This window comes from Aulonocara sp. 'chitande type north' Nkhata Bay, linkage group LG6 (genome assembly GCF_057382095.1).
Source record: "Aulonocara sp. 'chitande type north' Nkhata Bay isolate Kocher_YH1m ecotype deep benthic linkage group LG6, A_spYH_male_GT1.1, whole genome shotgun sequence".
Classification (NCBI taxonomy): domain Eukaryota; kingdom Metazoa; phylum Chordata; class Actinopteri; order Cichliformes; family Cichlidae; genus Aulonocara; species Aulonocara sp. 'chitande type north' Nkhata Bay.
The window spans coordinates 43412592-43435112 of record NC_141349.1 but is presented as its reverse complement, the minus strand read 5'-3'; the positions used below and the strand labels follow the sequence as shown (position 1 = coordinate 43435112).

The 22521-nt window shown below is 42.9% G+C and overlaps 2 protein-coding genes and 1 pseudogene across 2 annotated transcripts; 2 read left to right on the top strand and 1 right to left on the bottom strand.

Moving 5' to 3' along the window:
• Nucleotides 1-3428: 3428 nt before the first annotated feature.
• On the bottom strand, nucleotides 3429-6107 carry LOC147328612 (uncharacterized). The gene is made up of 4 exons (XM_086297721.1): nucleotides 6059-6107; nucleotides 4292-4612; nucleotides 4098-4194; nucleotides 3429-3833 (listed from the first exon to the last, which is right to left on the bottom strand). Exons 1-3 carry the CDS (start codon nucleotides 6084-6086, stop codon nucleotides 4100-4102), a joined length of 444 nt encoding a protein of 147 aa, XP_086153847.1. The 5' UTR covers nucleotides 6087-6107; the 3' UTR covers nucleotides 3429-3833; nucleotides 4098-4099.
• Nucleotides 6108-11973: 5866 nt separating this feature from the next.
• LOC147328611 (uncharacterized) lies at nucleotides 11974-16580 on the top strand. Its single transcript, XM_086297441.1, has 4 exons — nucleotides 11974-11985; nucleotides 14757-14872; nucleotides 15132-15171; nucleotides 15879-16580. The coding sequence occupies exons 1-4, from the start codon at nucleotides 11974-11976 to the stop codon at nucleotides 16578-16580; spliced, it is 870 nt and encodes a 289-aa protein (XP_086153567.1).
• Nucleotides 16581-20410: 3830 nt separating this feature from the next.
• LOC147328610 (zinc-binding protein A33-like) lies at nucleotides 20411-22159 on the top strand (annotated as a pseudogene).
• The last annotated feature ends 362 nt before the right edge of the window (nucleotides 22160-22521 follow it).

Sequence of the window (22521 nt, the reverse complement as noted above, 5' to 3'; positions counted from 1 at the left end):
TAACACCACAAGCATGTTAGCAAGCTGACCTTCATTATCTTTTTTCTTCCTGAAACACGGCTCAGCTCACAAGAGAGAACAGGTCAGTTGTAGTTGTTGATCTGTGTCTTTTGTTGCCTTGAAACGTAGATAACAGGAAGAGGAGGATGGTCAAGTTTTTAGATTACAATGGCAAACATGAGGCTTCAGTGAGATCAGTAATGGGTCAAAATGCTTTGTGGGTCCATATATCACCTGACCCAGTTCAGCTGCATGCTTGTGTTATATTTCCATCTTTAATATTTCCTGCAAAGCGTCTTTATGAGGGAATCTGCAGCCAAATTTCAGCCTGGATCACACAACACACACCTGGGGCTGAGGGCGAGCATGTGATGTGCTTCCTGTTTTTCTGTATTTGGTGGTTATTTGCAATATTTGGCTCATGCGAGTGACGACTCGCTGGAATGCTGTTTGAATGTGCACCTAAATGTGCTCATTCGGGCCCAGCAGCATTACAGTGTGAACCCTGATATTACCAGGTGCAGTGCTGTCAGTGTGTGATTGGCTGGAACACCTCAAAGAAGAACGAGATCCATTTAGCATCAAAAACGAGCTGCGACCATAAAAACACGGAGAGCTTTTCCTGACCAAGGACCCACATTCCTCATCCTTCCCCTGAAACTGCCAGTGTCACGGTCTGGGTGGAGTCTGGTGGTGTCGCACAGATGTGGCTTTTATGTACAGCCCACAAACTTTCAAGGGGTGTGGAGATCGTTGTGTATTTGGGATCATTGTCCTGTTAGAGCTGTGGATCTGAAGTGAAGTCGAAAAATTGTGATAACAAAGAGTCTGAGATGCATTTACACAAACACACACACAGGAAACTGCGAGGGGGAATGGGCCCCTTTGTTCCTCTGACACTGATGCTGGTCTGACTCACGTCTTCCACCAACAGGGTCTCTTTTAGCCCCGCCTTCCTGTCACTCTCCTGCTCTCATCCTTAAACATCCTTAAACACTACTGATCTTCTGTTAATGGGTCTGCTGGGAGAACTGGATTTCTTGCACCCAATATTTTTATTAAAATTTTTGCATCGACTTTTACAAAAGACAGATTGAACAATATGTCGTTTTCTTTTTAAAGAACATAAAGCAATATAAGACATACACTCCCACCTCATAATTATAGCAGTACCAGTGGGTGTACAAACAGAAAAAGGAAAAAATCCAATCTAATAATACTAGTAACAAACCCTAGGGTACACGACAACAGTTCCTGAATGTACAAGGGAGATGTGGAGAGTATCCAAAACCCCCACCTCCACACAGACACATAAAAACCAAAACACACAAACAAACAAAAAAAAAAAAAAAAAAAAAACCACACATATGCGCAGGGCGCATAAATACAATTAAAATGAATATCCTCCCCAGATTTTCTTTTCTTTTTCAGTGTGTCCCTGTATTTATTCCAATTTCCTTTTTTGTTAAATTAGACAAGATTCTGTCTGGGTTTATCTGGAACAAAAAAACACCCAGAATACGCAAGACATATCTTCAAAGACCGAAAAAGATGGGGGGGATGGCTTTACCAAACTTTATGTTCTATTATTGGGCATGTAATATTCGTATTCTCAGGTATTGGCTACAGGGGGAAGACACGAATAATGCCCCGGCCTGGCTCAGTTTGGAGACTTCTTCCTGTGTCTCAGCCTCTTTACCAGCCCTGATCTATGCCCAAAAGCAGCCTTCGAGTACAGGCTCTTATAATAACTCTATTGTCAAAGTTACCTTGAAAATATGGTATCAATTTCGTCGTTATTTTAAGTTGACCTTTTTTCCCCTTCAATCACCCATCTTGAAAAATCCCTCTTTTCAGCCTTCGTTAGTTGATGGTGCTTTTTATTTGTGGGCCTCTTTGGGTATCAGGTCTTTTTCTGATCTGTACATTCAGAATACATTTGCCTCCTTTGAACAGCTCTCATTGAAATTTGGCCTTCCAAAAAGTCACTTTTTTCGCTATTTACAAATCCGGAGTTTTGTTAAGGAGAAATCCTCTCAGTTCCCATCTAGACCTTCTTATCATGACTTTGATAACCTTCTATTGCCTCCGCCCTCATTACAGGGCCTGATCTCCTGTTTGTATGGGAGAATATGTTCCTTTGGCAACTCTTCAATCTCGGCTATTAAATTGGCATGGGAGCAGGATCTGGGGTGTGTGATTCAGGACGACTCTTGGGATAAAATTCTTTACCGGGTCCATGGCTCCTCATTCTGTGCCAAACATGGGCTGATTCAATGTAAGATTCTGTATCGTGTACATTGGACTAAGGCCAGACTAGCTCAAATATACCCCAATCTTAGCCCTGACTGCGATCGTTGTCATCAAACACCTGCCTCTTTAATGCATATGTTTTGGTCATGTTCATCCCTTAAACAATACTGGATTAATATTTTCTTGATTTTATCTAAGATCATCCAGCTAACCCTCCTGTAGCGACTTCCACAGTCGCTAGAGGCCGGGGATGGAGCCTGCCTATTTGCCTGACGCGCTGTCAACTTTACGCAATAATGCGAGAGATGGAATTGTTTGCTTGTTTATTAAAGTGCTTTGCGATTTTTACAGAGTAGTATCATCGGCTCCTGATTCAAACTCTTACAACATCACAGGCTCTAATATAACGAAGCGAACATGTAGTGCAGCGGTCAACAAAAACTACGGCTACCCAGCCCTCCTCTCTGTCAAAATCAAAACCAGTGAATGACAGACTGACAACGCCCATTTATGTCACCGCTAGCACCCACGTGACTCCCATAACAACCAAACAAATAAAAACCCAGTGATCATCAAAATTCAATACATTCAATTATGGCTCCTACACCTCCAACCTGTGCCCTTAACTGCTTTGTTTGGGGTTCTTCCTGATTCAGTTGCCCTGCCGACGCCTCAAGCGGATCTGGTCGCATTTCTCACCTTATTGGCAAGACGCAGAATATTGTTATGTTGGAAGTCCCCTTCTGCCCCATCCTGGGAAATCTGGATCAGAGACGTTCTGCATTTTAGCAAACTCGAAAAGACTAAATTCACCCTGCGCGGGTCTACGGCCAAATTTTTTAAGACCTGGCAACCCTTTTTTGATCATGTTCAGACTTTGCGGTCTCGCAATGCTCCCAATTAGCCAGCTCAGACTCTATCATATTTTATTTTTTCTTATCTTATGTTCAAGTAAGAGGCCTAAGTTTAAGTATATGGATTCTATTGTGCCTGCGTTCTATGATGGTATTTATTTAACTACTTTATATATATTTCTTTTCTCTAACAGAATTGATTTATCCCTATAACTAAGCTGACCATTTATTATGTGTGAGAACTGGATTTCTGTCCTGTTTGGGGTTCAGTAGGTGAACTGTTTCACAGCCGCAGACCAACAAATAATAATCACAGACAGGTTTATGAAAGATTGCATAAAATTTATTGCTACCATTGTGACTGGATTGAAGAAGACAACATTTCTCCACCTGTGTACCTTCAGACAGGTGTGCACACTCCATATGAAAGCTGATGAGTTTAAAGCTCAGATCAGGGCACATTTCACAAACTCTTCACAAACTCACAGCATTCAGTGAGAAATGTTTTTTTAAATAAATCCAATAATATCACATAAGTTCATTTGGATAGTGTCATGGTCAGTAGCATATCAGCACCGTCAGTCAAACGTGGGAATGATTTGAACTGCGGAGTACAAACACATTTCTCCTTATTGGCTCCTTCATCTGGCCTCAGCAGGACTTTGGTGAGATGTGAGGGAGGCTGAGGTGATCTTTGGCCCAGAGGTTTGCAGACATCAGAGGTCACTGTGGGAACAAAAAGAAAACATTTTGATTTCACAGAGAGATCTGTGCCACGCTCAGTCAGCTGTAACTGTAGGTTTGCTCCTTTTGCCTTTTTACACCACTGCACTGGGTTTAAAAAGAAGCCGTTAAAAAGTGCCGACTCGGCTTTGATTCAAATGTGAAGAATTGTGTCTGCTTATATTTAGCTGCTTAAACCAGACTAAATATCCCTCTGAGCTTCATTATATGCGTCACAGCTCCAGCAGGTGACTTCCTCCTACTGACCTTCAGCTGCCGACCAGCACACAGCAGACAGCGGCAGCTACGACGAGCCCCCAGAGGCTCCCGGGGTCAGCAGCAGAGTTAAAGGGAGCTCCAGCCTCTGAAACAACAGAGCAGGAGACAAAGTTAGCAGCTGGCACATCGAGGAGCGCACAAAGAGCCGTATGTGGCGTAACACAGTGTATTCTAACACTCACCCACAACAGTCACGTTATAATCAAACACGAGCTTTTTGTTTTCTTTTAACATCTCCCCTCTGTAAACGGCGCTCTTCCTGATGTTGGAAATAGTAAGGCAGCCAGACGACTGGTTAAGCTGGAGACGTCCAGCATATTCCTCTGGAGGCCCTCTGATGTCTCTCTCATCACAGAAGAGAAGCATTTTGTTGGAGCCATACATCCAGAGGATATGCTCACCATTCAGCCCGCTGAGTCCCGTCTGTAGAGTGACCGAGCCTCCAGGCCTCACCGTCAGATTCTGGATTTCCTGATTCATTGCCTCTCCCAGAAAAGTGAGAACTGAAAGGAAAGAGCAAGGAGGAGATGATGGGGGGTCATAAATAAAGAGGAAACTAATTACTCGCATGGTGCAAGCAGACTTTTGTAAAGACAGCATTGGGTGTGACCGCCTGCAGCCTTGGTTTTAAAGACAGTTGAAAGTAGAGTGTGTTTGTGTTTGTGGAATTTTCCCACCACACTCGCTGCCACTGGCAGCAGTCAGTGGTTCTCAGTACACACCCGAGCACCCAGTGTGTACTGGGTCACTCATTACACCCTCACATTACTCACTCCCGGAGGCTATTTGGCAGGGCCTGGGCTCCTGGCTCTGTTGGGCCCTTCCAGGGTGTGGAGGGCTCCCACCCACACGTGTGCACACAGGTACTCACAGACACACAGGCTGCTGCCTCTATCATCCATTATTAGTTCTGTATGCTGCTCAGTAACATTCAGGATTCATTTGAATATTTATTTACTAATGCTGAGGTTGGTTATTGCTGTGGTTTCCCTGCTGTGTTGTCTTCATTTTGCTTGTTTTCTCTGCAGACTTTCTGTCTTTTCTCTCTAAGTCCTCTTCTGCTCTATTTTTCTGCCCCTCGCCTTCTGTTAACTCTCCTCCCAACCTCTCTTTCTCTTTCCTGTTTCTCAGCCCTGAATAAATAAAAAAAATAATAAAGGTTGAATAAAATATGACAATAAAGTGGACCAGTATAGCAAATGCTGCAATAGTCCACATGGGAAAATAAATCTGCTGGGCATCTTCTTGGGTTTAAGACAATAATTCTGGTTTCTCCAGACAGACAAAAGAAAAGAAAAGAAAAAAAGGATGTGTTGGCCAGAACAGCCAGAAGCTCTAACTCTTTGTCTCTAAATCTCAGAGTTAGAGACAAAAACCACAGAAGAGCTTTTGTGGTTTTTGCTTGACAGCGAGGAAAGTCCCACTTGTGCGCGGATGAAATACTCTTAACATGAATGGCACGTCGCACTTGATCCTTTGACATGATGCTCCCTCTTCACCACTCTATCACATCGTTTATCTAACATCCTCACCTTTCTGTAACATCAGTGTAACAGGAGGTTTCCCACATCAGTGCCCGGGTTAACAGCCAGGACCTGGTAGTTCGAGTCCTGTTGGAACTTTTGAATAGAACCTATTCTATTCTATTGTACATATTGCATATCTTATTCATCTATCTCTCTTGCTGCATTGAGCATGTGTATGACAAAAGAACTTCCCTCGGGATAAATATTCTTAAATACTTCTTATCTTATCTCCGTGTTGTGCGCATCGCTCTGCCCTTCTCTCACTTATATCAGCATAAAGCGAGCAGGAGGATCAGACTGGAGCAATGTGCAAAGAGTAACAAGGGTCTCTGTGGAATCACTTCATCTCTAATCAAACTAAACGACACAATAAGAAAGATGATCCGCTCATTAATACCGTAGAAAAATCAATAAACTACTTACATGCGAGGGCTGCCACCCACATGGACATGATCGCAGCTGAGTGTCTGCACACGCGTGAGCTCTGAATGAAATGGCTGGCACATATGACAAAACATAATAAACAGGTCACGCCTCTTATCAGCGTGCAGGATTCAATGGATCCCACCTGGTGTCAGTGACCTGATATTACAACTAATCGCTGATTAAGCGGAGCTCAAACCAAAAGAGCATCACTGCAACTTCTGTCACTGAGTGAAACTCTGCATTTAAGACGTTTTATAGAAGGGACCACATGTGATCGTTGTTTCCTCCAATTAAAGCAAAAGAAATGCGACAAACACACACGAGCAAAGACTTTCATTATAATTTTTCCTCAAACTTCATGTGCTTTGTAACACGAATAGTTGGAGCCACCTGGTGGATAAATAACGCAACTGCACTGTCAAGGTTCCCCATCGCTGCACAGGACAGGAGGTGGGTGCGCGTGAACGACGTGAATCTCTGTATGCTTCATAGTAAAAACATTCCCTCGATGGTAATGTTTATGTATTTTCATTATAAGCACTGAAAATGCTTATAATGAAGCTGGATACCACCACCTTTCACTGCATGGTGTCCTCTGTATGATTGTGTGACCAATAAAGCTTGTTTCTTAAGTGCACCTGGAAGTTACAGCCATCTCGGTGGACAAACAGTAACTTAATTCTCGAGTGGAAATTTTGATTAGCATGCTAAGTTAATACAGTTAGTATGAGATTGTAACCGTTCTGACACAGATGTGGTCCCCAAACGTTTTTGCGCCACCGACCGGTTTATTTCACGGACCGGCCTTTGAGGTTTCGATAAATACAACAAAATAAAATGATACGACCGAGACAAAAACTGTGGTGTTTTGTAAATATAATGATAAACGTGAATTGTGTAACTTTATTGGCAGCGTCCTCCTGAATCAGAATCAGAATACTTTATTAATCCCGAAGGAAATCAGGGTTACAGCAGGCAGCACGCTAATGGCGCATGCGCACTTACAAAGGAACCTTCTGACCAACTTTACACAAACATCACATTGGGGAGACACGTCAGAAAGGTCGGCTGATAGGAAAAAACACGAAAATACATAACATGAGGTAACCCATATGGAAAAGAAATAGTAAAAACTTATATGTAATTACTCATGAAAGTGGCCACTTTCTCATTACTTTCATACATTGTTTTAGGAAGTATCCAAAACATACAAGTTTCATTATATAATTTTTCAAGGGATCTTATATCTGTTTTCACTCTTATATGCTTTTCATACAAGTTTCACACAAGACAGATACAAACTTTATAAGATTTATATATATATCTTTTCCATATGGGAAGAGGAGGGGGAAAAAAAACTCCACTCAGACTGAGCTCCTAGTGGGAGAACAGTTTGATAACAGAAAAAACACCTCAGCACAAAAGCACATGACTATCAACACACCATAGAAACACAAGACAAGCAACAGGGGCGGGTAAAGGGTGAGAGAGAGCCGGTGTAGACAGCGCATCCAGTCCTGCAGCATGTCTGCGCTGGTCCAGTCGACTCCCATCTTCCCCGGTAGGGCACAAGCATCGAAGGCGTTTGGAAAGGGAGGGGGGATCAGTGTGTGCACATCAGTGTATGTGTGTGTGTGTCCAGAGTTCAGCTGAGACAGTGTCCTTTGCCCCGCCAGGCTAACTAAACAGTCTTCCAGCCAACCCAGGTGGCCTTGCATGGAATGGGAAGGAACAGTCTAAACACAGGCTTGAGGCTTACTCTCGTTTTTTCTTAATGTCTTTGGAGCAAAACATGATCACAAGACGGTGCATAACTGAATACAGATCTTTAACCAGGTCTTCCCATTAACACCTGACCTGTTCAGAGGGTCAGTCAATGAGCTCGTCAATAGCTTCAATGCTAACATGTTAAATGTAATGGACACTATTGCTCCCATTAAGGTGAAGGTTATCTCTGGAAGGAAAAAGTCTCCATGGAGAAACTCCACACTGGTGAAAAATGAAAAAAGAGAGTGTAGGAAAGCTGAGCGCAGATGGAGAAAAACAAACCTCCAGGTTCATTATGACATCTATAAAGAGAAACTTCACAATTATAATTTACAACTGAGGAGTGCAAGGAGGTCCTACTTCTCTGACATCATCACTAAAAACAGCCATAATGCTCGGGTCTTATTTTCTACAGTTGACAGGCTAACAAACCCTCCTGTGTCAGTGGCAGCTGAACTTCATTCGACCATGGCCTGCAATGACTTTGCCAAATTCTTCACAGAAAAAATCCAAAAGATTAGACAAGCAGTTGGTACATCAACAGCAGATCCAGGATATGTACTGTGTCCACCAAAAAACTGTTTAAACACCATGAAACAGTTTCAACCTATTAACAGCAAAGACCTGGAGGACATCTTAGGTCAACTGAACTCCTCCTCCTGCTGTTTCAAAGACTTTGGAGTCAGACCTGTTACAGATCATCAACTTTTCTTTAATGTCAGGTGTTTCCAGAACCTCTGAAACTAAATAAATAAACTTGCTTTGTAATCTAAAGAACTGTGCTAGTGTGGATGCTGAAACAGTCGTGTGATACCAAACACCAGAAACCAGAAACCAGAGATTTGTTGCCTGACCACAGCTGAGTCACCCTTTTATTGTACTCGGTGTAAAACACTCCTTTTTCTTCTTGAAGTTCACTTAATCGACGAAGAGCGAAAGCCTGGCAGAACATGATCACGCTTCCTGGCACTTCCTGGCTTCCTAAACTTGTCCTGCAAAGGGCAGCAAAAGATTTTAAAAAGGAATGAAACATGAATCTTTTTTCCTCCTTTTTAAAAAGTTATCCATAGAAAAAGTGAAGACTTGTTTAAAAAGTGCCAAAGCTCTGTAAGTAAAGATAATGAGCTATATTGAAATGAATTTAGGGTTTGCATTAGCTCTGTTTGTTTCTGTATTGTACTTGACTTTTAGAAACTTCACAAATATAAAATATCGAGCCCCTAACTGCCTGTAGCAAGAAACGAACATCTTCTTAGTGGAAATACAGAAGCAGTTCTGTGAGCATACACATCAGCACTGTGGGAGGCTGCACCAGTCTGCAGCAGCATCGAGCATTAGAAATGCGTTTAAACCCAAACTATCTGATGGCCCGTCTGTGGTAAACAGGTTGAACTGAGACAGTGGCCGTCGTGGAAGTGGGAGTATTCCTGGGCAGATTTAGTAATGCGCTAGAAACTTTGATGCAGCGTTGTCTGAGCTGAATCTTTTGATGCAGGTGTACAGTGTAATGGTAAATGGCCTGTATTTATATAGCGCTTTACTAGTCCCTAAGGACCCCAAAGCGCTTTACACACCCATTCACACACACAGTCACACACTGGTGATGGCAGCTACATTGTAGCCACAGCCACCCTGGGGCGCACTGACAGAGGCGAGGCTGCCGGACACTGGCGCCACCGGGCCCTCTGACCACCACCAGTAGGCAACGGGTGAAGTGTCTCGCCCAAGGACACAACGACCGAGACTGTCCAAGCCGGGGCTCGAACCGGCAACCTTCCGATTACAAGGCAAACTCTTGAGCCACGATCGCCCCTGTATAGATGCGAAGAGTTGCAATTTGTCTTTGAGGACAACACTTCAAAAACAATCTTCTTACTTATCTTCCTCTGTAAGCCATCTTTTTTGTTTCAGCCAATCATGTTACAGACTTGATGTCAGGTAATTTAATTACTTGCTAGAAAATCTCCCAGCTGAATCCTTTTGAACTTTCACCTGTTCCAACTTTTTTGGGAAATGTAGCAGAAATCAAATTTGAAATGAGCTCATTTAGTGGATGAAGTTGTATAATTTCTCAGTTTAAACATGTTGTGCTATTTATGTGCTGTTGTATAAGAAATGTTGTCTCATGTGATTTCAGTCTTTTAGTTTTCATTTTGTTCCAATTTAAAGAAAGTCACAACTTTTATGGAGATTTGGTTCTAAATAGAAGAATGAAAGCGAGGCAGGAGGAAAAGGAGAGCAGTGAAAATGACATACACGTCCCCTTTACCATGGTGAATTAAAGAGGGCAAAACAGGAAGGAAGTAATGGCAGAGTTACTGTACTGTAGTTGAAGTTATGATTAAAATTATAAAGTTATAAAGCTGTCACTGATTGGCCTGATAGGTCTGAGAGCTGAGTATGAAAGTGGGTTCAGAAGAGACAGGATCACAACAGACTTTCTTCTTTGTCTGAAGAAACAAAAGCTTAATGAGGAAAACTCTCTCTGCTGTGGTTTTCCACGTGGAAAGCGTTTTACATGCTGTGAAGAGTCGCAGTAGTCCAGTGGGCTGAACAGCCATCACGTCTCAGATTCTGACACAGCAGGAAAGAATTTGCTGATATTTCTTAACTGATAAAAAGAACAACAAACCGAACCCTTAAGATTCAAATTCACTGAACACATGTCAAACCTCTGGGACCAGACAGGAAAATCCCTGTTTGTGGATATGTAGGTCTTTAAAATTGTCTAGAAGATAGCACCAGGAGAAGGTTGGGGAAATGTCACTATGGCTTCGGAGGCAAGTCACAGCAAACTACTGGATAAACCTGAAGGGACTCGACAAAAGTAATTCAACAATAACAAAGATGTTTGATGATTTGTGGGAGCGAGTGAAGGAAGAAAAAACCAGTTTTGGTTGGAGAGACATCAGGATCAGAACAACTTCAACCTCACTGTAACAAGTACAAAGGAATTAGGTGCAGTCGTCAAGTGAAAACGTTTAACTATGATTACAAAAGAATTATATTTAAAAAATGAGGTATAGCACAGTCGTCCTTTGCACTGTCCTCATCAGGCTGAACTGGAGGTGAGTGCGTGTCATTCAGTGCTCTGACAGCTACAGGCTGCTGCTCAGCCTGCACGGACATATTCCTGCTGGGAGCAGCTCACAGTTTAAAGGATGCAGTTTCCCAGAGACACCGTCGTGAATATCCTGTGTTGTTTGGCTTTGTAAGTAACATATAACATATTTATAATGACTATCTATATATATATATGACTGTGTTTACATTTACATAATAATAATATTAATAATCATGATAATGAAAAACAAGCTGATGGTTTAAGACTTTAAGAGAAACTCAAACACTGATGACAGTCTGATTTCAGAGAGCTGGAACATGTTACACTTTTAGCTCATTAGTCCATCTGTTCTGCTGGATGTTCTGTGACCTCTGACCTCAGCGCATGATCTACTTTAAGGCCTCCTGTAGCTGTGTCACCACAAGGTGGCGGCAAAACCCTGAAGTTGTCAATAGAGCTCAATATGGAGTTTACAGTTTTTTCTGAATGCTTAAACCCTAACTGTGATTCCTGTAGCACAATCTCTAAAACTATTCAGACTTATAGCAAAACCACTCACTGAGTTTGCAAAACTAAAAGCACAAAAACTGCTTTGCACTCAGTTTGCAATTTTGTAACACACACTTTGCAAAACTGTAGGCACAATTCACTGCACAACACTCAATTACCAAATTTCCAACACACTCCTAGCAAAAGTATACACATGTATGGCTATCATTAACACTAATTTGCCAACTGTCTGGCACACTTTCACATGTGAAAACTTTTTTAGATAATTAGTTCACTTTGCAATCAGCCTAAGCACTATAATCCAGGTAAGCTGTGTGTGCGGAGTACAATGGAGGGAGCAGAAAGAGTGAGAAGTAGAGGAGGCCGAGGAAGAGGACGTGGAGGTGAAGAAGTAGGATGAAGAGGACGACAAGGACAAGGAGGAGCAAGAGGAAGACGAGGAGGGGGGAGAGGAAGATGAGGAGGGGGGAGAGGAGGACGAGGAGGGGGGAGAGGAAGGGTAGGAAGAGTAAGAAATAGAATTGCTGATGACATCAGAGCTACAATAGTGGACCATGTAATCAACCGTGCAATGACCCTGAGGGTAGCTGGCCAACGGGTCCAGCCTAACTCGAGCTGCTACACTGTAGCAAGCACCATAGGGACATCTTGAAATGAGAATCGGTTAGTACAGTCACTTCGCACAAAGATTTGTAGCACTGCCATATGCCAATGAGAAACACAACAATACCATTGATGTAAAAATACTGAAGTTGTTACTTTACAGAATTGCTAGATGACCAGATGCTGGGGCAGAGGAAGCATGTTCACTGCAGACCAAGTAACCCATATAGTCATTATGGCGATTGCAAATAATCCTATACTTGGAAATAAACACTTGTGTTTGTTTTGATGTGTTTGAATAAACACCAGTACTTGAAGTTTGGATCCCTCTATGCTTATGGATCTATGACAGAAGTATGAGCTCACACTGACATAGCCTACCTTGTGCACAGAGGAAGCAAAAGCCAGATGTGTTTTGTATTCATACCATCAGTGTGCAGTTGGCGCATTGTGTGCTTAGTAGATGATGGCTTGTGTGTACTGTTTGATACGGAAACACCATTTTTACGAAGGTGTGGAGAGTTAATCTAGCTGTGTTTGCTTTTGCAAGAGAACTACAATGTTTTGATTATTGGGTGACAGGTTTTCTTATTTGTGTGAAGAGTTTTGCAAAATTAGCCAATAGTTACAAAAAATGTGCTCAAGCAATCAGAAAAAACTGTAACAGAGAAAATGTGGCCTATTCTATTCTATTCAGTTCTATTTACATAGCGCCAAATGACAACAACAGTTTCAGAACACATGAAAACCTGAAAGGTGTGTTTGTTAACTGTTGATTGTGGAAATTAAAAGCCTGTGTTTTAAAAGTTTGAATAGGTTCTGACGCGCAAATATCAGCTGGAAGTCTGTTCCAGAGGTTCAGTGCAGCAATGATCAGCTCTAGCCATCTTAACAGATTCCTGATATGCTGCACGACTTCATCATGTGTCTAAGGACACATTGGGCCTTTTTTCCGTGCCCTCTCTGCTCGACGACAGGCACGTCGTAGAGCTCGTGTATGGTCTCCTCATTCCACCTTATGGCTAAAGGCCATATTACCAGTAACACAATACATTAACAATGGATAAGAGTTTGCTGGTGATGTATGAAATAAGTCTCTGTGGAAAAGTTTGCAATTAATTGATCCACATAGTTTAAGCAACGCAAAAGATCAGCATGTATTCTAACAGGAAGTGACACAGTGAGCCAACACCTACGTCTCCTACATCAACAAAGAAGCTTGTTGGCCAGTCATACTTCTGTGTTTTTCTTTATTTCATGAAGTGACAAAGAGGCAAAATGGAAAGAGGAATAAGTCGACCACAAATCAGAAATCTTCATCTTATCTTCAACTTCATCTGTTAACAACTAAACGAGTCATAGCTAACACAACTGATGGTGGGATCGCACCTACAGTTTGTTTCCTCTAAACGCACAGCTCTGTATCAACCACTTCTGCTTTGTTGTTGTTTCCGTTGTTCAGCTGCTTTATTTTTGCTTGCAGTAACGTTGCTGTTGTTTGAGACAAATAACTCGGAGCAGAGTGATTATTGGGGCGGAAGCATTAAGCTGCATGAGGGTTAAAGCTGTACTGCTTTGAGTGACATTTGTCCTGTTTATGTTAAGCTGCTGGTAGTCCAGCTGCCACCTCAGGCGTGTGTGTGTGTGTGTGTGTGTGTGTGTGTGTGTGTGTGTGTGTGTGTGTGTGTGTGTGTGTGTGTGTGTGTGTGTGTGTGTGTTGATGATGATGATAGGCTGGTGACCTGTTGAAAATTTGTCCACCCAACTGTGGCCCAAGTTAGAAATGATGATTCTGAGATCTGCTTCGATTTCCTGCCATCACATGAAGCTCCTCCTCTTACACCCATGGCTTCAAGACATGTTCAAATAAGGACATGAAGCCATGCAGAGGGTTTGGCCATCATCAGCCTGGCCTCTATAAAAATGTCTTCTCCTTGTAACTGAATCCGCTGCAGCAGCATCTCGTCCAGAGAAGGAAACAGAGCTTCCAGCATCAGGCAGTCGTTCTCCGTCACAGCAGGTAACCAAGCTTTTATCGGGTGAAGATTACAGTTTAGATTATTAAGTCAGGTAGAGGAATCGTTTTCAGTATCTCACAGATGGTGAAAATAATGATGAGTTGGAAATTAAATGATCTGTCTTTAAATACAATAAAAGTAAAATCAGACAGTTTTGTTAAGCTTACATCTGGACTAAAAGAAAACTTCAGTGAAGATCTCCATTTAAAAAATGTTATTATAAGACTTAATCCATCTCTGTGAGTCTTGTTTAGTCCTGATGTCCTGCAAAACATTTCTTTCTTTTTTTAAATACTTTATAGACTTTTTTAAATAAACTCTGCCTGACGGTGATAACTGCAGCACGATGACACAAAGAACTTCCCTTAAAGAACTGCTGCCACCGTAGGCATGAGTCTGCTTTGGTGTTTGGTCAATAACTGTCAAGAAAATCAATTTTTCTTAATTAAGATTACATGGAAATTTTTACATTTCAACGTTAACCTTTAACGTGCTGACTAAGCCGCGTACAGTGACTTTGAAGACCCTTGCTCCTCTCTAACATTGACTTTATTCAGTTATAAGTTGGTAGGGTTTGGGGTTATTTACTGTTTACTCCGTAAATAAATTGGTGGAACAGAGCTGATAATCTGGGAGAATTAGAGACAGTTTTGTTGAACAGATTACATTTGAAGCTGTAATATATTCAGTCTTCTTATTGGTATTTGTGTCTCTGTTTGCTAAACCCACTCAGATGGCTGCTTCTTACTGGGTTTCTGTAGCGGTCGTTCTTTTGATGACTGTTACAAACGGTGCGACTGTGATTGACCAACACCAGCTCGCACCAATTGTACAAGAAATTCTAAAGAGGTGAGTGAACTTTCTGAGAAATTCAGAAGAAAAACTGATGATGATGACGTTACAGCAGCTGTTTTTAACAAACAAACAGCATCAGAGTAACATGTGACAAATATGCTATTAAAAGTGTATCACACTGGACTGTAACACAGATCAGCCTCTGTTTAACTCTGTCCAAACTCTCAGGGAAACAAACCAACATTGTTGTGGTTTCATGTAAATCTTTCCAAGTGAAATCAACATCAGAACCTGTGTGTGTGTCTTTTGGCAGGTACACACCTAGCTACGATGGTGCAGACGACAACAGGTCAGTAACAAAGGTCACTTTAATCTGCAGCACAGTACTTACAGTGTGCTTTATAGTAACAGAAGCAAGCTGAGATCATCAGAGCTGCATGTAGAAGCAGAGACTGACAGAACAAATGCATCTTTACAAACTCACTGTCATTGACAATAATAGTCTCTGTTATGTTCTTTAGCTCTGACACGCTGGGTGTTGGTGAGACGAACATGAAACTGTCTTTAACCACAACCTGCCAATGTAACATGCAGACTTTATAGATCAATAAAACAAGTGTTGATTATTGAAGCAGGAGCATAAACACACAAACACAGCCAAAAGCAGTTTGTGTGTAATGGTGAGGTGCAGGTGTTAGAACACTTTATCCCAAACGTCGATTCTGTTCATCTGGTAGAAACGTTTCATCATCAGCCAGCTGACTTCTTCAGTGTCAGCTGACTGCAGGTTTCCAACCTTATAAACATCCAGATGAACAGAATCAACTTTTTGTGGATTTCCTTACCTGATGCTTGAGCTGCATGAAGATGTGTTGCTGTTACACTTTCAAAACAACCAAAAGATTTTAATCAATTTTCCAAAAGTCAGAAAAAGACTGATTTCCTGAGCAAAAGGAGACTAAACTCACTTTGGCTGGTTTAACACTCTGGATACTTTTGTCTTCACGTTATAAAGAAAATGTTTTACAGGTGAATATTCTCTGTTTGCTTTGACAGAAAGTTTCCCATGTTCAGTGTGGCCGTGAGCGTCCCGTACAATGAACAAACAAACACGTTTGATATGAATGGAGTCACTGATGGTGGTGAAGTTGTGAGGGAGACGATTCTAGACTGTGATGTATACCAAGGTGACAGAGTGATGGCAGCCACAGTGCTGAGATGGCCCAATGTTCTCGATCAGTGTCCTGATGCTCGTGTACAGTGGACCGATGTTTTGCAGAAATGTCGTAAAAAGCAGATGACATGGGCTGAAGTTGAAAGGTTGTGTGGTGCTGATACAATCAAGTATGGCAGAGCTGATCATGCAGAGTTTCGAACCCTGGAGAATTTTCAACCTTTACTCGCAACACAATCCACAGATGATCTGATGGTTTTCTACGTCCGTGACTCCCCATGTGATCAGAGATGTACCAACAAGAAACTCAAGGACGATCAGCATATTCTCGCTAGGATACAAGAAATAACAAGCTGGAGGAAATATGTTGTTGTGTTTTCAGATGTATTTAGACCTCGTGATAGTGGGCACCTACTTATGAATAACCTGGGTGAATCACTTAAGTGGCTTGGGAAGGCAATCGCAGATCCAGGGTCAAATGGTCTTCAGAACATATTCCGATGCCTCAGGCAGCAAGAAATGAAGTGCTTTAGCTGCAATAACAATGGTGATGTTGCATTTGAATGTATTTTAGATTTGCTTTTTTAGGTTGGTAACCTATCTGATGTTGGGAGAAGTCAGGGGGGAGAAAGAGTAAGGACAAGAAGAAGCAGAAGGGTAACATCCAGAGAGGAGTGATGAGAGAAAATCATCAGAATTAACCAGAAGAGGGAAAAAGAAAAACAGAAAATGTAACCCGTGCTTTGCATCGTTTTCCTGCATCCATGTCTAACTTTAAATGTGTGTGTTCGTCACAGCAAGATTAACATGTGCTCCTGAAATCACAGCTGCATCGTGCACTCTGGTCATTCTGGTCCACGATACTGTCGGCGCCTCTGATTGTGTGAACTGAAACACAAACAGTGTGTGTGGAGCGAGTGTAATCCATTTATAGCCTCTGATACTGTCTCTGATTAAAGCTTAATAAGCTAAGAATAAACAGAATCACACAGAATCACATGAGCACTGAAACATTACAACACAAAGCAAAGCAAGCTGAGCAAAGCCTGGGTGTAGAGCCCCGATGTCACCTCTGACCCTCCATAACTCCTGCAGCTGCTGATGGGTAACTTCCCCTCCTTGTCATCCAGACAAAAACAACAGATGCAGGTCAGGGGTCGGGCCGGGCACCATCTTCAGGTGGGCCAGCTTTGCTTTGTCACAGTCGGCCATAACATGAAGTTACACATCAGTCCTAATTATTAAATCTCACTACAAGCAGTGCAAATCAACAGGTGGCATAAACTTATCATATACATGTGAATAATACTTGACCAAAGTTTATGGGTCATGACACAAACCATTTGATAGCTGTTCCCAGGACTGCGCTCTTCTGGACAGAGATCTCCGATGTTGTTCCCGGGATCTGCTGGAGCCACTCGCCTAGCTTGGGAGTCACCGCACCTAGTGCTCCGATTACCACGGGGACCACCGTTACCTTCACCCTCCACATCCTCTCGAGCTCTTCTCTGAGCCCTTGGTATTTCTCCAGCTTCTCGTGTTCCTTCTTCCTGATATTGCTGTCATTCGGAACCGCTACATCGATCACTACGGCCGTCTTCTTCTGTTTGTCTACCACCACTATGTCCGGTTGGTTAGCCACCACCATTTTGTCCGTCTGTATCTGGAAGTCCCACAGGATCTTAGCTCAGTCATTCTCCACCACCCTTGGGGGCATCTCCCATTTTGACCTCGGGACTTCCAGGTTATACTCGGCACAGATGTTCCTGTACACTATGCCGGCCACTTGGTTATGGCGTTCCATGTATGCCTGAGGTATTCACTGAGCACACGGTCGGTTGTGGCCATCTTACTGATGCATTCGTGGATGTTTGTTGTCTCATCCTGGACTGTGGTGCTGACACTCACCAGTCCCTGGCCCCCTTCCTTCCGCTTAGCGTACAGCCTCAGGGTGCTGGACTTGGGGTGCAACCCTCCATGCATGGTAAGGAGCTTTCTTGTCTTGATGTCAGTGGCTTCTATCTCCTCCTTTGGCCAGCCTATTACCCCAGCAGGGTACCTGATCACGGGTAGGGCGTAGGTGTTGATAGCCCGGATCTTGGGTTGAACGTCTGGTGTCCTGGTGCAGCCACAACAACCTGGTGCTGAATGCCCAGAAGACAGTGGAGATTATTGTGGACTTCAGGAAGCACACAGCCCCACTCCCCCCCATCATCCTGACTGACACCCCCATCACCTCTGTGGACTCGTTCCGCTTCCTGGGTACCACCATCACCCAGGACCTGAAGTGGGAGCCCACCATCACCTCCGTCATCAAGAAAGCCCAGCAGAGGATGTACTTCCTGAGGCAGCTGAAGAAATTCAACCTGCCAACACGGACGATGATGCAGTTCTACACTGCAATCATCCAGTCCATCCTCACCTCCTCCATCACCGTGTGGTATGCTGGAGCCACTATCAGGGACAAACAGAGACTGCAGCGTGTTGTGCGCTCTGCTGAGAAGGTGATTGGCTGCAGACTCCCATCTCTGCAGGACCTGTACACCTCCAGGACACTGGGGCGTGCAGCTCGGATCTCAGCTGACCCTTCTCACCCTGGACACAGTCTGTTTGACCTGCTCCCCTCAGGCAGGAGGCTCCGGTCCATTCGCACCAGAACCTCTCGCCATAAGAGCAGTTTCTTCCCCTCTGCTTTTGGACTCATGAACAATAACCACATGACTGTCCCCGCCACTAACACATGACCCTACGCTGTGTTCACTGCATCATTCCATGTTTGGCACTGATCACCACCTGCACTCATTTATATATCTTTCTACGTAGCACTTTTAATTCTTATTCCTACTTTTATTTTTTCATGTCTATTTAAGTGCTATTTATGACACTATGTTTGCACTGAAGCACCGCAGCAATTTCCTAATGTTGTAAACCTGCTCAACATTTGGCAATAAAACCCTTTCTGATTCTGATTGTTCTTACCATTCAGCTGACTCCTCAGGACTTGCCTGACCCTCTGCAGGTATGTATATATATATATATATATATATATATATATATATATATATACACACATATTTCACTGACTTTCAGCTTGTTGTGTTTGTGGATATATGACTGACGTTAATTATTAAACATTCGCACATAAATAAGTGACGTCATATTCAGTACTTTTGACAGTTCACTCTTCGGCCGCTCCATCTTATTAGGAAAATTCCACATACATAAATGTAAATTTCAAAACTCAACCCCATCATTTAATTTGTTTACAATAAAAAAGGTTTATCATTGATTGAAATTCATTCAGAAATGTTTAACGAATGAGCTGTCACAACTTTCAAGTACAAAGTTGTTATGAAGTCTGTCACATTCCCCCCTTTTTTTTCTTTTTTATCCTTTATTTATTTATCCTTCTTATTTCATTGTACTGTATATTGTTACTGTTATTTGCCTTGTATGTCTACTGTACAAACTGAACTGGAATGACTGACTGTTCGCTTTATAAGTTCAATAAAGTTCGGGGGAAAAAAAAGAACTCCATAGCCTGTAACATATCCTGGGGTGAAATGTAACACAATGAAATAAGGGTACTGACAAAACATTAACATGTAATCTTTGTTTATTCAACACATGAATGCACTTAGAGCCATTTATGTAGCTGTGTGTGTGTGTGTGTGTGTGTGTGTGTGTGTGTGTGTGTGTGTGTGTGTGTGTGTGTGTGTGTGTGTGTGACAGAATGCAGACATCTAGCTTTTGAACATATTCCAACCCCCCAAAAAAGACAAATTATGGAAATTTCTGCAACTGAATATTTCATTAATTTTGGTTGGTCTTCCTTGAGTTTGGCCTCATTGGCTCAGTGGGCATTATAACCCACAACTCTTGCACCAATTTTGAACATAACAATGAAGCTGAAAAAATGTAGTTGTTCACCAGCATCGCAATTCCATTACTTTTTATCATGGCTTACCTTGGTGTGGTTTGCAAAGTGCTTCAGAAAGATGAGGAAATCTGTTTCTTGCACCCATCCTGACTTATTTCCACTACCAGTACTTCCTACTGGTCCATCTCTGACACAGAGGTCTGCATAATGTATGTGTGGGAACACAAACAGTGGAGGAATTGTGTTGCCAATGGCATTAACCGCATATACAAAAGCGACCAGTGAACCTCTCTCTGCTGATGTCGTTGCCCCAACTTGTTTAATATAAGTTAAAGTAATAGTGTGGTAAGTTGTAACATCTGCGTTATTGTTACAACTGACCCAGACTGTTGCTGTTGTCTAAACTCGTCGTTCACTCAGATCCATGAAGACGCTTCCAGCAGTGACAAACAAATAAACACAAACATGCAAACAGCTGTGTAAACATCTTAGACACTTTTTAATATTCCTGACATCTTTCCCGTCTCAGTCTCCAAACATGGCTGCTGCCGCCCATCTGCTGACTGAAGATCAGCTTCTGTCTTCGGTCTGGATGTGTTCACCGATCCGGTCAGCACGCCGTGTGGACACAACTTCTGCAAAGCCTGCATGTGTAAATACGCAGATCCTGACGTCCCGTTCCAGTGTCCCGTCTGCATGAAGATGCTCTACCCAAAGCCCGAGCTGCAGGTCAACACTCTGATCTCTGAGATGGTCGAGGCCTTCAGACGCTCAGAGCAACGGCCAGGTAGACGGGTGGAGGTTCACCATGGGGAAGGCTTCAAACTGATGGCGATTGTGTGCATGGTCTGTCACGATCTGAGGGGACAGACCGTGCGGTGCTGTGTGTGGTGGACCCAGGTGCGAACATAAGACAGTAGACCGGAATAAACTTAAACTGAAAGCGAGCCTTTATTGTGGCTGATGACAGGTCTCAAAACAAAGCAGAAACACCGTGACTAAACTGAACCTAAACTAAACTGGGAAACAGATACTGATAAACTAAGGAGACTCAGAAAACCATGACGATGATTGCACAGACTGGCCGTGAGGACATGGAGGTGGGAACACATGAGGGGGAACAGCTGATACACATGAACCTAATGACAGGACTGGGAAAGTGAAACTACATATACTGACAATAGACACAGACTAAGTAAAACAGGAAACATGGAGACTAGACATGACATGAACTAAACATAACCACACAGACATGACGCATGACAGGTAGATGCACGAACCAGGGAGACTGCGCACAGGAGGAGATGACATAAACACTAAGAAACAAAGGACTCAACAGCGATATCAAAATAAACTAGATGAACTAAACTAGGGCACAATTGAATACCAAAGAGACAAAACTCCCACACTGGGTCACTCGACCCAGGACCATGACATGGTCTGCCTTTCATTACTTTGGGACTGCATGAAATTCAATCATCCTTTGGAGGAAATGAGTAAAGGAGAGAAACTGGTGAAGATGGAGGCTGAAATCCAGCAGACGATCGAGGAGATCCGACTGAAGACTGAGGAGCTCAAACGCTCAGTGGAGCTCGGTAAAGAGGACACAGACAGAGAGATGACAGATGGTGCTCGGGTCTTTGCTGCTCTGAAAGAGTATGTCGAGAAAGGTGAGGCCAAGCTCACGGAGGCCATCAGAGAGAAGCAGAGACAAACAGAGCTGCAGGCTGAAGGCTTCATCAGAAAGATGGAGCAGGACATCCGTGAGCTGAAGAAGAGGAAGACGGAGGTGGAGCTGCTCTCTGTGCTTCAGCTGGAGGAGCCACTCTCTGAGGAGATGAAGGAGAAAGTACCCAAGATGCTCACCAGGTTCGAGCTGAGGCGGGTCCAGAGCTACGCAGTGGACGTGATGTTTGATCCAGACACAGCAAATCCTTACCTCGTCCTGTCTGACGATGGGAAACAAGTTCATGATAGTGACGTGAGGCAGAAGCTTCCAGACAACCCAGAGAGATTTTCTTACTGCATCAATGTTTTAGGAGAGCAGAGTTTCTCTTCTGGCAGATTTTACTTTGAGGTTCAGGTTAAAGGAAAGACCGAGTGGACTGTGGGAGTGGCCACAGAGTCGACCAACAGGAAGGCTCAAATCACACTGAGTCCTGGGGACGGTTTCTGGACTGTGAGGCTGAGAGACGGATACGAGTACAACCACAGGTTGATTTTTGGTAACACCAGCAGTAACCAAAAGTTACCGTTGGTGTTAAATCTGGTGCTAACAGATAACTAACAGTTTATGGGTTTGAAGCTTGCAGCATAACTGCACAGGATGACGTTATGTACAGTTGAGATCTTTAACTCATCTGGATCATAAAGAAATCATTTCCTTTTTATTTATTTATTTATTTATTAACCCTAACTCTGAAAGCATGTAGTTTTGTGTATATGGATACAATTATACTTATCAGAACTATTTGAAGTCAAACTGAACTACCTATAATTTCCTAGTTGTGCCACTAGAGGGCGTCATTGTTGAAGCTTAAACTAAAGTTCTAGTTCAGCCTGGAAAAAACTCAGCGGATAATCCAGTAAACATCATGTATTTGAATCTTTGTCTGCTACAACAGATAAACAAACATTATGACGATGAAC

Bases quoted from the DNA above. Each gene is read 5' to 3' on its own strand.
- LOC147328611 (XM_086297441.1), top strand. The intron at 14,873-15,131 runs GTGAGTGAACTT...GTCTTTTGGCAG, and splicing joins GTACAAGAAATTCTAAAGAG to GTACACACCTAGCTACGATG. The intron at 15,172-15,878 runs GTAACAAAGGTC...TTTGACAGAAAG, and splicing joins GTGCAGACGACAACAGGTCA to TTTCCCATGTTCAGTGTGGC.
- LOC147328612 (XM_086297721.1), bottom strand. From the start codon at position 6,086: ATGTCCATGTGGGTGGCAGCCCTCGCAT. The intron at 4,613-6,058 runs GTAAGTAGTTTA...CTTTCCTTTCAG, and splicing joins GTGGGTGGCAGCCCTCGCAT to TTCTCACTTTTCTGGGAGAG. The intron at 4,195-4,291 runs GTGAGTGTTAGA...CTGTTGTTTCAG, and splicing joins TTATAACGTGACTGTTGTGG to AGGCTGGAGCTCCCTTTAAC.